The 14,370-nt window shown below is 39.7% G+C and overlaps 1 protein-coding gene across 15 annotated transcripts in view; it reads right to left on the reverse strand.

The window, feature by feature from the left end:
* Positions 1–789: 789 nt before the first annotated feature.
* Positions 790–14,370, reverse strand: part of ZNF536 (zinc finger protein 536) — a 343,653-nt gene continuing 330,072 nt past the window's right edge. For 13 of the 15 annotated variants that reach the window (XM_074551140.1, XM_074551135.1, XM_014269198.3 and 10 more), the window contains one exon: positions 790–3,941. In XM_074551140.1, coding sequence (XP_074407241.1) covers positions 3,706–3,941 — 236 coding nt within the window. In that variant the 3' untranslated portion in view covers positions 790–3,705. The remainder of the gene's footprint in view (positions 3,942–14,370) is intronic. The other 2 variants (XM_074551144.1, XM_074551145.1) reach the window with 2 other exon arrangements.

Raw genomic sequence — 14,370 nt, forward strand, 5'->3', positions numbered from 1 at the left:
CAGTAACAGCACCTCCTCACTGTGAGTTTCAGCTACTAAAAAAATGAATTTCTATGATTCTATGCTTTAATTCTTAATCCTTCTGACAATTTTTGTACCTTTTCCTTCTGGAGACTGCAAGCTAGAATATAACTATATTATTGTGGGTATGACTGGCTTAATTTAATATTAAAATTTCTGGTTTTGAAACATGTTTGCTTTCTCAGTTTTTCTTGGAGCAAGGCCACATTTACCCTCTCCTCCCCATACTTGCTGCAGTTTCTCAGATTTGGTGCATTTTTTTTTATGTTAATCATCCTTAATTTTCTAAGTGAAAAACCCTTTAATTTATTTGCTTTCAAATGTGCAGATAAAACCTTAAAGGGGAAGAATAAAGATTCACCCAGGAGAATGGGAGCACTCTTGCTCTTGTACATTCTTTGAAGTGTGAGCAGCTTTCTTAACATGCACCATAACAACAAACCTCACAATTTTCTAAAGCCAAATATATGATCTATACAAACAATCTTTTTTAATGTGAAAACATGACTTTATACATCATAGTGTATGATACACACTTCAAACACTTTCAAATCAAAGCTTGATAGACCCCAAGACTTTTTCTATAGTACATAAGTAGTAGTATATAAAACAATTATTACTACATGCTAAAACAGATTTCCACAGTCTTTTAATTGAGCACAATATATATAATATATATCTTATATACTGTATATAGATTTGTTCAAATTAATAAGTGGACTGAGCACACACACCCAGCATAATACACTCCAGTAACTGCCTAACAACTGTGAATTTACTGGCTTTTTTTTTTTTCTCTTTAAATCTGACAAAGCTGAAGAAAATAATGTTTTAACTGTTCCTAATAAACATAAGCAAGTAGGAAAACTTTTTTTTCAGAGGTAGAGGTTTTATTGCGTAAAACACTGGATAAAACTGTACTGCTTCAAAGACATTTTTATTCTAACAGCAGAAAGAAAACAGTCATTGCTGAAAAAACAACTTTTAATACTTCTATACCAGAATAAAGTTCTGTCAACTGATGTATTATAATAATAAATAATGACCAAGAATAAACTTTAAATACAAAGTTTTCTAATTGTTACAAGCATAGCAACAAAATCCTCTACTCTATTGATCTCAGATTTCCTCCAAGATAGAAATTTTTCTTTGTGTAGGAATGTAGACAGTATTATGACCAGTATCACAGACTACAGAAGTTACAGAGAAAAAACTTGACATGTTTAGATATGAGAAGCATGATGATATTCAGAAACTGACAATGCATCACTGCTGCTGTCACTTGTTTGTATTACAAGTTACAAATGTTCTGGAAAAAAGGGCTATGTCAGAGGGGAGGATAGGGACAGTAGCACCCGACCAAATGGAATCAACACACACATCACAAGGAGCGGGAGATGTTTCCAGTGTCACAAACAGAATTATTGCCTGTCGTATCTGAAAATGCTCAGAAGACACAAAAGAATACTGAAAGAGCTCAAAAAGTGCAAGAAATGGAATGTGGGGGGTGGTTTTGTTTTTTTTCTCTCTCTTTTTTTTTTCTTTTTTTTTCCTTTTTTTTTTTTTTTGCTAAGATACCGAAGGCGGCGCAAACACACAAAGCAAGCGACTGACACAGTCACCAAACACAGTAGTGCAGTTAAAATCCTAAAGCTTACTACAGTCAGAAAGGTTCAATAACATTTCAATCCTTTATCTAGGATCATAGAAACAGTTGCATTAAGTTTATCAACTCGATTTAAGTAAGGCAGTGAGAACTATACTAGAAAAACAAGAAAAGCAGCTTGCTCTGTGCCAGATGGGTCCAAGTTACACAGTGACCTCATTTAAACTGAAACTTCAGTTGGATGACATCCTTTCCGACAGCATATGCAAACCGTATTCCTTATTAGCCTGAGATTTTTTTTCCAGTCTCAGGGTAGCGCTAAGAATTTTATTTACATTGATTGCAGTTTAGTATTTTTTGTAAACTGCTTTAGGCAGAGCTGAAGTTTTAAGGCCCTGGGGTTTTACTCTGTGCTCCCAGCCTGCAAAGAAATATTGACTTTTTTTTTTACTTTTTTCTTTTTTTTTTTTTAAGTCTGGATGATTTTGCTTTAGAAGAAGTTAATACTTCTCTACCATCATGATAAACAGCACCAATTTTGCTTCTATCAAAGGAAGTACATTAGAAGGATAAAATTTTATGCCATTCAGAGAATTTCAGAATAAACCTTTAGTTATTTCTCTTACTTTTTTTATGTGGTTTGTTATAGTCTCTCAAAAGCTTCCTATGTGGCAAAGACCTTACTAAATTTGGAGCATCCAATCAGTAAAAAAGCTAAAGTCTGCAAAAATATAGAACACATTTGTTTTACAAAACCAAAGAAATATCATCTAAAACTCTTTTTCATTAGAGACAAAGAGCAGAAAGCTTGGATTCATATTTTAGGTCAAGCTACTTCATAAGGGCTTGCTCCAGAAGAAACTTCTGCACTGTGTCTGTAACACTTACAAAAACTAATACAGGAAAATTAACCATGACCAGGGAATCCTTCATTCAAGTGTAAGGAAAAAAAAATAGGAATCGAAAGGAAGTTTGAAAAAAAACCAATAAGACAAGTAAAGAACAAAAGAAAAAAATTACCAATCTCCTATGTAATAAAATTCTGTTTCTCACCAGTACCTTCTATAGATAAGGCTGACTAGTTTCACTAAACAATATTTCTATATATTGTACTTCTACATTTATAGCAACTTTTTCAACAAGAAAAAAAAAGAATAAAAGCATTTCCCTCAATACTGCAAGATGATTACAAAAAATGGAATTACATTTCAAATCTGCAATCACACACTGGGCTGCAGATTTTTTTTTCTAACCATTGATTCATTTGGCTGTATATTAAAAAAAAAAAAAAAAGAAAATGTAATATCACAATACTTTTCAAAATAGGTCAGTACTGACCCCAGCTTATGGGCCGTCTAAGGTTTCTCCTACACTGCAGTTGCAACACCACTTGAATTGATTTTCTCTGCAATGACAGCTCCAGTCAGACTGGCACCATGGCAGTCTACCAAGACATCTCATTACTATGCTAGGCAAATGACAGCAGCTGGTGTCATATTATAAAGGTGTTTTCAACAATGAAAACACAGCCCCTCAATCTTCAAGGCAACACTAAATCGTTTAGAGGGTATCATTTTTCTGTTAAGAGCATTATTTTTGGACAAAGACCACTTTTAAGTTTGAAATTGCCCTGCTTTTTTAAATAACTAACGACCTCCTAACATTTTTAAATCACTTTATTATCGCACCTACATTGTTTGGAAGTACTAGTTGCCAGGTAACTGTTTAGCAGCCATTTTCAAGGGCTGGAAATTTACTTTGCATGTGTAATATATATATTTACACACACACACATGTATGGAATGTGTGTATTTTGTGTGTGTGTGTGTGTATGTAGATATATATTCAATGTGGGTATGACTGGATATCTCTGTGTCTGTAAATACACATATATATATGTACATGTGTGGGTACATGTACATACACATATATTTGAATGTTTTCAGCATTCTGGACCCTTCTGGGAACTGGCATGCCATCCCTTTCCTCAGAAGGGGTTTATTGTGCCAGCCCTCACCAACCACGTGTCCAAAGCCGGGGTAAAGGCTACAGCAGAGCAGGGCTGGCCCCGCTGGGCATCACTCCTGGGCCTTGGTGCCCTCCTCAGGCAGCTCTGCCGAGCTCCCTGCCTTGGCAGCCGCCGGCTCCTCCAGGCTCCCGGCAGCTTCCGAGTCCACTCTGGAGCGCTTGAACCTGCGGTCGGGGTACTGGCTGTTGTCGAAAGGCATGCGATGCACACAGAGCACGTGGGTCTTCAGGTTTCCCTTCTGAGAGGCACTGTAGGGGCAGTATCTGCACTGGAAAGGCCGGTGACCTGTGTGACAGACGACAGCCTGGTTAGTTTTTGCTTTAGCCCACGGACATTGCACAGCCCGGACAAACGGAACATGCTGGAGCCCCTTTCTGCTGGGAGGGGCCATCGCCCTTCCTCAATAAACTGCATTTCAAAAAATTCTCTGCTTAGGATTTCCAGAGCAGTGCATCTAATCCATCTCCCTCGTCAGCCCCAGCTGTAAATCCTTCAGCCCAGGATCCAAACCAAGCTCTTGTAAATACAGCGTGTACGAAACTGTCTTCTTTTACATTTGTTAATTATCTTTTTTATTGAAGTGCAATTCAAGGATGACAATGTGCAGACCCTTAGTCTAATAAACACACTTTGTCTTTGGGTGGGTTTCTGGGTAAAGAATTGTATGTTTTATTTCAATCGCACAGATTACTTTTTAATGGAAAGAAATAATGGATTGAGATAGCCAAGGCCTCAAACCGGCAAACATTTACTCCATTGAGATTACTCCTGTGAGTAAAGATACGCAAGCATGTAAGTGTTTGCTGGACCAGGGCCCAAGGTTATCATCAGCTTTAAAATAAAATGTCCAAGCCAGATTAAAAAAGGAATGTTAATGCACAAAATCTGATAGATGCACTTCTTATGGATAAAACAGCAATCGACCATGTAAAAAAGGCATGAATGAAAGATATCATTTCTCAGTAGGGCTTATCAATATGCTCTCCTATATTTTTCAGATTATTGTGACTTCAAATCTCCATGCTGTATCTGGTTTTGGAGGTTATGTTTCAACAATCACATTTCAACCTATGCTGGGAAGTTGTTGATGTGTTTTACTGGAACTTTATGAGCTTTGTCTCTCAAATTAACTTAAACCAGGACCATCTGAGGTCAAATGCGCTTAGCTTGCTTTAATTTGCTCAAATAAATGAATAAATAAATGTGCCAGACCATCTACATAAAGCCAGGATAAGTGAAAAACAATACCCTATCTCCACATTTGAAGAGCACATTTTCCCTTGCTGCTGTGGTACTACTTAGCAGGCATAAAAAAGAGATGCTGGGGCAGCAGAGGAGGAGAATTATGCTTCCTGCAATGGGGAAGGGGCTGGACCCTCTCCCCTTGCTTTTAGGTGGGAATTTACAAGCTAAGCAGACACCTGTTGTGAACTGGTCTGATGCTACCTGTACTGGAGTGGAAATGCTGCCATGGTCCTCCCAGCAGAGATGGGAGCATGGGCAGCTGCTGGCACAGGATCATGAGCATCTCTGGAGCACAGTGAATTCACTTGAACCAGCATTAGTGCCCTGGGCTGCTCAAACAACTTGCCATTTTTACTGTAATAACAGCACCACCACCTGAAGGCTGAGTGCCCCAAACCATGCTGCTAGCTACCCAGGGGAAGGACACTCGGTGTCCTGAGCCCTTGCCCCAGGAATGCAGCCTTGTTTCCTTCCTCAAGGATGGAAAGCTCCCCTTCACCCTTTGTTTACATGGGCTGAAAGTGCCAGAAATGTGACTGCCCTCCAAAGCCTCCAACATGCATGTTTATGTATGTTATGCTTCCAGCACAGGAGGGATGTGGAGCTGTTGGAGAGAGTCCTAAGGAGGCACCAAGAGGATCTGAGGGATGGAGAACCTTTCCTGTAAGGAAAGCATGAGAGAATTGGAATGGTTCAGCCTGGAGAAGAGGAGGCTCAGGGGTCACCCAGTTGTGGCCTTTCAGTACCTTAATGCGCTGACAAGAAAGATGGACAGGGACTATTTACAAGGGTCTAGAATGACAGGAACAGGGGAAAGGCTTCAAACTGACAGACAGAGGGTTTAGGTTGGATATTAGGAAAAAATTCTTCCCTGTGAGAGTAGCCCTAGAACAGGTTACCCAGAGAAGCTGAGGCTGCACCATCCCTCCAAGTGTTCCAGGCTTGGAGTAACCTGGAATAGTGGAAGGTGTCCCTGCCCACAGCAGCAGGGTTGGAATGAGATGATTTTTAATGTCCCTTCCCACCCAAGCCACTCCATGATGCTATGATCTCACCAACCAGCTCCTAATGCTTTAGCCACAAGCAGCTCTTAATAAACAGCCATCCTAATTCTTTCCTGCAAAGAACAAATTCTAAGCAAGGAATGCAGAAAGCATGGCTGGAGCTAACCACCTCACATGCACCAGACTAAAAGCAAACTCTTTTTGCCCACCACTGAACCAAGTTCAAACCCGTGTTCAAAGTTCCATGCAGAGAATGTCATTTATTAATTCAAGGCACTTTAATAAATCAGACAATATAAAGTGCACCTACAAGGATTCAGTTCTGCATTGCTTCTCCCACGACTTACTTTTTCAGGCCATCAAAATTTCACATCACTGCCTTGTGAAAAGTAAGTACACAATAAGTTAATTTGTATTGTCACTATGCAGTACAACTGTGGTAAAGAGCACATTCATTTTTAATCCGATATGAATAATATATAAATATGTATACAGAGTGAGGGTCATAGGAAAGCAAGCGGTACATTGTTTACAGCAGAAGAAGTACAAAAAGTAGAGATTATTCTTGCTTGCAAAGATAGCAATATCTGCAATTTGCTTGTAACTAAGGGGTGAAGGAAAATTCCCATTTCTTTTAGGTATCCCCATTCATTAATTTTAGCTCGAAAACTTGTTGTGGGCAGCAGGCTCTTAAAATAACCCTTCCCAGATAAGTTGGCAATAAATTTATAATGCTTTATCTAGCAGTGGTTGGTAGGTCCTTTCTTAGCAAGCTATAGTTCCTATGCATTTTACCCACTATATATCTCCCGATAAAATTATATGAAAGCCCCCCAGAAAAAAAAAAAAATTAAAGTAAAAGAAAAGAAAAAAAAAAGAAGAAAGGAATCTTCCTGATAGCTCAGGAGATGATGTGATATGCATTGCAATTGTAGTAAAAAGAATCAGAATGAAAGTGGGTGGACTAGGGGGGCAAACTATGGTGTGCATCTTTCTCTGATCAAAAATCAGGATAGAGGACAATGTATTGTTTGCAGCTGAAATAATCCTGCTGTGGAGCTATGTTCTATGAAGGCTATGACTGAGCATGTGGAGAGACTTTTTAATCCTCTGGATGGAAGTTGACAGTCTAAGGAAATGGAAGAGCAGAAAAAAAATAATCAAAATTAGCTAAAATGACAACAATGATGGCTGGACTCAAAGAACACTTTTAGCATGTATGGATTTCCCCAGGAGGGGTGATCACTTCCAGCACCTGCTGAAGCCTCTCCTCTAAAAGAGACCTAAATCTCCCAGGATCAGACCCAGGAGGGGTGGCAGTGCTGAGGGGACCAAGCTCATAATCTTCTCTAGTTTTGACTGAATTTTAGGGAGCACAAGGAGCGTGGATAAGTAGTACCTTCTGGCCAGGATAGAGTTTTATGCAGGCCCGTATTAAGGAAAATCCTTCAGTGTTTGAAACTAGTCCACCTTTTTAAAAATATATGCTGCTTCATTAATTTAGGCTTTGAGGGAAAAAAAAAGTAAAGTTTGTTTTCTTTTCTTTCAAGTTTGTGATGTGATATGTTGCTTTGTGACACTTCATGTCAAGCTGCATCAGTCACATCGCGTTAGGTTTCATAACATGGCATGACTGATGCAGCCCAACATGGTGCATCAGCTGAACAGTCAGAAACTGTAGGTTTTGAGAAAGACATGGATCTCAGTCTGGGGTTTAGGGCCACTTAAATGAAAGTTTACCTCAAGTAAGGGCCTTGGTTTGAAACAAAGCCATTGCCCAAGAGTTGTTAAAGATTCAAGTACATGCCAAACCGTATTTTGCTTTGTCTAATCTTTAAAACTCAAAATGTATTATTGGAACACATAAAAAGTCAATGTCAATGAAGTGGCACTGGGTTACTCACTGTAATCCAAACACTGCTAATAGTTACTAATTTATTAACTTTGATATGGATCCATTATTTAAGATTAGCACAAAGGAATACACAAACGAGAGAGAGAAAGAGTGATGAATACTAAAGTCTTTTTCATTAAAAAAATCATTTACATGGTCAAGCTGCATTAATTCTCCACTTCTAAAAATATTTGATCGGCATCCAAATTCTATAAAATTTCCACAAAGAAACATCTTATTTTTGTGGTATTGCAGGCACATATGTAGGGGTTTGCTCTAAAATGTAAAAATGGGCATTGAGCTAGTCACATGAATAAGATCAGGAATTTATTCCAGATTGTTAAAAGTGTACTAATCACAGCAAAATCATGGCTTTCTCCCAAAGCAGCAAGAAAATGGTAATTTGAAAGAAAAATGCCAATAATACATCACACACAAGCCGTCTGTTGTCCCCACTACACCACTTTGTATTATATTGCATATGTGTACATACATACACAGATACACGCATACAGACACACACACACACGATTTAATGCATAAATTTAGGGGAAAGACAGAAGAGCAATAACATGATGAACAGAAAACAAATGCTGTGCAATGTACTATAAATTATAATTAAGCTCTGAATAAAATGTGTTTCTTAGATATGACATTTGTTCCCTTAAAATGCAAAAATGGCCATGATTATCTGACAGAATGTTTTTCCTTAGATGGCCAATGGCTATAGCACTTACTGAGATGCAATACGGCAAACTCATTTCAGATTTCTTTGCCTGGTTTAAGAAAATCCTTTTGGTGAAAATCAAAAATAACAGCAATTACCTCTTTAAAACAAATTATTCCCTCGCAAAGAGATATTTGAAAAAGCCTCAAAGGCTTGAATTTCTTGGAAACAAATCTCTTTAGTTGGGATGTTGGACACTGAAGGTCTGGACTCGACTTGCTGGGCCACTGTAGCGGTGCCCCACGGGCAGGGCAGCCCTGGCCAGCCCGGGGCACTGGAGCAGGACTGGCTCAGGATGGATGGGCACTGCCTGCTGCACCGGGATGCTTGGTCCCACAACACTGCTGGTGGAATGGTCCATGTAATCACACATCTGCTGCCCAGCAAAGCCTGCCCTCACACCTTCAGTAAGCCTGCACCTCCCCAGGTGCTCCCCAGAGCTGCTCTGAGTCCTTTTCCCCCCACAAAATGTTGTATTTGAGGCACAATCATCTCTAAGCACATGAAGTGCGTGCTGCCTCAGAAGTAACAGCAGGCAACGATGGCCGGGTGCTTTCTGTGCTTGAAGAGAGGCTTTTTGAGCATCTCCAGTTCTCTGGCAGGGACTGTGGGCTGAGCTCATGTCTCTCTCAGACCACAGCCTCCAGGTCCCAGGCATCTTGGTGAACACTGCCATTTGAAAGTATATTAGAGCATAATAACAGGCATTTGCAAAGGGAAAACTATTTTCATTTAAATCTTGGCTAGTGCAATTTCCTTTTTTTAACGTATAAATTTTCATAAATACATTTCCTATCCACAGCAAACATCCCAAGTACTGCATGCATTACCCAGGAGGGCAGAATGGCTCTAAAGCAGCCATTCGGATCTGGAGCATAACAGTATGGATGGGAAAATGCTGAATAAATATATTTGTCCAATAGACAATAATGGCTCTGATTGAGCCATTCCACTTTATTGGTCTCAAAATATGCATTTTATGAAACTCCCCAAATACCAGACAGATTAAAATACACCCAATCAGGTTGGTATCTGTAATAAAAGTTTTTATAAACAATTGAAAAGTATATGTTTATTTACACACAGGTCCAAGACCGACCAAGATGATCTTCTGGGAAAATTTCAATGTTCTGTGAAGTTTATATGTTACTTGGATTGCAAAAAAAACCCCCAAAATTAAATTTTAAAAACTCTACTTCATGTTGACCAAGAAAAGTCGTAAAACCAAGAAGCCTTTTCGTGATTTTCTTTGGAACAACATTTTTAAAAAATGCAGAGATATATGGATTTTAGGAAGGCCAGGGAACATTTCCAGCTACCAAGGCTAAGGCTTTGGGTTTCCATTGGAACCCCTAAAGCAAGGGCAACCCCCTGATCACCCTCCATTCAGCTGAATTCCTTCATTACCAGGCTCAGTCCTGCTGAGTCCTTAGAGGTCATCAGATGAATTCCTCATGGCACCAGTGTCGTTGCTTAAATCCCTCCTCACCCATATTGAGCACTTTGGAGCAGCTCAGGCGCTGCCACCTGGAAGAGCCTTTCTCTTGCTGTGAGTTACTGGAAAGATCTGAATTAGGGGAGGATAACTTTGGGGTGAAGACTCAGCACATGACAAAACACAGCCACCAGCCTGATCCTACATAAATATAAGGATGTCTGCAAAAAAAAAAAAAACGCGGCAAGGTCAGCACCCACCCCAAAGCCACCACATGACACTGCAGTCCTGGTGCCCTCCAGAGATGGACACTCAGTGTATGGTCACCTGCAAGAGCAGGGTGGCAATTCACTGAACTATCACTGGCTGCAGAAGAGCTGGCAGATAAAAAGACCTCATCTGTAACTGATTTTATCAAAGATTTTTACTTGAAGAAAAAAAACTTCAATCGTTGGATTGAATTAAACCCTCAGATACCTACATGGCTTTTCAGAAATTAATCAAAGGTGGAGCCTATTCCTAAGTTAGTGCTTTACACAGCACTTGGTGTTTCCAAATAAGTATTTCAGCTTGCTGATGAGTGCACTAAAATATTTAATGATGACACAGAAAAGCAAAAGTTGGTGCTACACTTTGCCTTTAACACATATTATTAAAATATTATGTTAATTTCACACATTCCCCCTAAAATAAAAACTGTTCTTACAGTAATTATTCAATTCCTGTCTCAAAAGGCTACAGTCACTAATTATCACACACTGAAGTTTCCTTTAAAAGCAAAAGAAGTAAAAACCACCAACAAATCATCCCTGCAATGTAACACAGCCAAGTGCAGGTTGGTCTGACACAGAGGTTAACAGCCACCTGGGCACTCCTGATAAATTTTGTTGATGTCCTTCATCAATATAGTTTTACCTTACTGAATGATTCACTCACAAAACTATGGAAAATATAATTAATTTAACATTTTTTGCCTTTGGTATGTGGAACATGAAAATTGTAATTATTTGGAGGTAGAGTGAGGAAATTGTTAGCCATCTGTAGTGAACTAAATACAAGGGAATTAGGAAATGGCCAGTGAAATCACTGATGGTGTAACAGAGACTTGCAAGTCCTGGGAAAACAAACATTTCCCATTTCTTGCAGAGCTGGTAAAACAACAGAATTACTCAGCTCCAGCTACTCAGCACAGAATTTGTTTCTTTTTCAGAAGAAGTTATTCACACAGGAACTTTTGATTTAGAAGGGAAATGGATCTCTTCTTGCAAGAAAGGAATAGCCTCAGCAGAATAGCTGAAAAGGTCTTCCTAAACAAATATTAAACTTTATGGGAACCCTGCAAAGCTAAAATTCTGAGCTAAAGGCAGAAGACTGTGCTTTCTCAGGATCTGTGTGTGTCAGAGCACGGCTGGTGGGTGCACACATGGTGCCCTGTGCACAATGGCATCAGTTCAGGTTCTGACATGACAAACATGAGTTACGAGCCCGGAGCCTCAGTGGGCTCCAAACGAGGTTAGTGGGAATGCTGTCATTGATTGAGCTTGAAATGCCAGACTTATCATTGTCCCATGCTTTGGGAAATTTAATTACATTTAATTTTACATATTTATTTACTTTGGTTTATACACATAAGTAGAGGACAGAGTTCTTATCAAGGGCACTAGATACCTGTTGTAAAAAGCAGGCAAACTCTGACTGAAGTCATAATGGCAATGGTTACAGAAATCATAATCCTAAACTCACAGCAGTTTGTTTTCTGGCCAAGCTTTCATTTCCAGCCATTTCGTCCTGTCTGGTACCAATCCCTGTTCTCCCAAACCCTGATGGATCCCTTCATCTCTGCAGCCTGGGCCCCTCCACATGATGGGGGAGAGGTACCAAGCCCAGGGAGTGAGCAGGGTACAGTGCTCACAGCCTTCCCTTCCTCTCGTGCTTTGGAGAGACTGCAACTAAGGAAACACATTTTGAAGGCAAGTGGCAGACTTTTCTTTAATATTAACTAACCCCAAGTTCTTCTGATCATCAAAATTACATGTTCAGAGTCCCACCTTTGCCTTTACTTACATATTTCAATTAATTGCTATGTCTATTCACTCCTTTACTTGTTTTAATCACTTCAATAACATTATATTCCCATTCTAACCCCCTTGAGCAAAATATCTCAGTTTTCCTACTAGGTCATTCACAAGTTTTCTCGCTAATGTTCTGTCATATTTTTTAATTGTCTCAGTAAATATTTATTATTTCAGGGAGCATTTACCACTTCTTGAATGAAGCTGTATTTGAATTTAATGTACCTATGATTTCCCAGAATAAATGCTATACTGGTGGCACTGGGATTTTAGTAAAGAGAACATTCAATTCAGAAGCTAATAGAAAAGACCTTGTTAGTGATTTTGCTACCAAATATCCTTTATTCTGCCGAGCAATTCATAAATGCAATAGAATTTTCTCTCTCACTCTGGGCAACTGTCTTGAGTTTATTTATTTTATTTGGCAGAATGGAATTTTTTAAATCCCATGCTCAGCTTTCTAAATCTTTCCTGCCAACATTTGGATGTGTCGCATCCTCAGCTGGTGTCAAACTGGACAGTGACACAGCCTGAGCCATACAAAGACCTGCCCCCTCTGTGCACAGCCCTGTAAGGGTACCCAGCCTCGCCTCCCCACCAGCCCCACGGTCCATAAATCACCTGGGTGGGAAGGGATGGAATTATCCACGTGCTGTAACATTTGCTGAAGTGAGACCCTAAGCTAGAATATCTGTTTTCTGTATGTATGATGTGACTTAGATTAACCATGCTCTCCTTTAATTTTTGTTGTTGCTTTTTCACATAACTGGGGTAATTTAGAAGGTATTTTGTCACATTATCACTTGTCACGTACCTCACAATTCTCTAACTCCAGTGTTGTGTTAGTAGAGAGACTGAAGAACAAAACACATTAAGTAAATAAATATCTAGCTCACTAATAGCTAATATTTCAAATTATCCAGGAGTAGCTCACAACCCCACTAATCATTCTGCTAAAACATCACTATTATCTGTTTATGGGATTTGGTGAGTGGAGTTCTCAGAACCACTCATTATTGGCAATGCTTCTGCATTATGTGCCATCACAGCACAGAATTACCACGAGCACAGCCTGAGTGGGAGCTCACACAACCCAGCTTTCACCAGGCACATTTCTGATGTAGGTGTACATATAGCTAATGTTTCCGTAAAAAAATAAACCAACGTATTTTTATTATATCCCATTCAACAAACCAGGAGATCAAACAGTAAAAATTAAAGGGCTGCAAAGAGTAAATTGAGCATTAACTTTGCAGGACCTCTCCCTTTGGAAAGTGCTGTTGGTGTTGTCATAGAAAAAAGTGTCTTTTTTATCAAGTCACAAAGGAAATGCTTTCTCCCCTTCTCCTTTTCTTTTCTATAAAAGGCTCTGTAAAATGAAAGGTGTCAGACTTTGCTTTTTCTTCTTGGCATGATCCAGAATGTATGGCTGAGGAATGACAGATGTCTGCAACCAGCTGCAATGAAGCATGCTAAAGTTTCAGTCTAATCCACTTATTTCACTGCAGTCACGTAAACCAAAACAAATGGGCAGTGCCTTACATTATAAAAACACAGCAGCATTACTTTGTTGCATAATGTAGCTGATACGCCATCTTTTTATCATTTTTCCTACTGCAGAAAGAATTCACCTCTTTATTAAAAACAGCCCCTGAAAGTTCTCCCATTCTGCTTGCCTCTATTTTTTTCTTTTAGTGTCACAGCAGTCCTGCGATGCTCCATGCATTACTCAATATGTGGCTATTATAAAAACACCGTCATATTTTTCCAGGGAAGACTGCTTTTGTTTTTAAAAACGTGATCCAATTCAGAAGCCAGTGGGCCTTATTCTGCTCTCTCATCCTTGCTGCCAGCCCGTGGCTTGAACAGATCCGTGCTGCTCTGAGTCAGGATAGGATCTGCCATCAGATCAGTGCATGTTTCATCTGTGCAAAAGCCAAATAACAAGTGCACCAAGCACTTACCTTAACGAGTAAAAAAACCCCACGTCTCTGTTTTCCACTGATCAAACTGGAAATGCCATCAGAGACACAACTAATAGCCTTAATCTACCCAACTAACCTCACTGAAATCTCTCCCATTTTAATGAGGAGGGAGACCCACAGGCAGTGTGCTTCCTGAAGCCCCGAACACCCCCCTGTGTTTTGTTATGCCAGAGGGAGTATAACCTAAGTGAACATGGCATCGCTTCCTGGGAAGGGAGACCCTGCCTCACTCCAACATGTAGTGCAGCAACCTTTTGAACCCTCCCCTCTTTAATCCTTGTATGGAAAGGGAAAGGATGAGGAGTCATGTGGCTCCCTCCCCGCCAGCAGTTCCAACAGCTGGGAAGCACTC

The sequence above is a fragment of the Zonotrichia albicollis genome, chromosome 13, assembly GCF_047830755.1.
Source record: "Zonotrichia albicollis isolate bZonAlb1 chromosome 13, bZonAlb1.hap1, whole genome shotgun sequence".
In the NCBI taxonomy this organism is placed as follows: domain Eukaryota; kingdom Metazoa; phylum Chordata; class Aves; order Passeriformes; family Passerellidae; genus Zonotrichia; species Zonotrichia albicollis.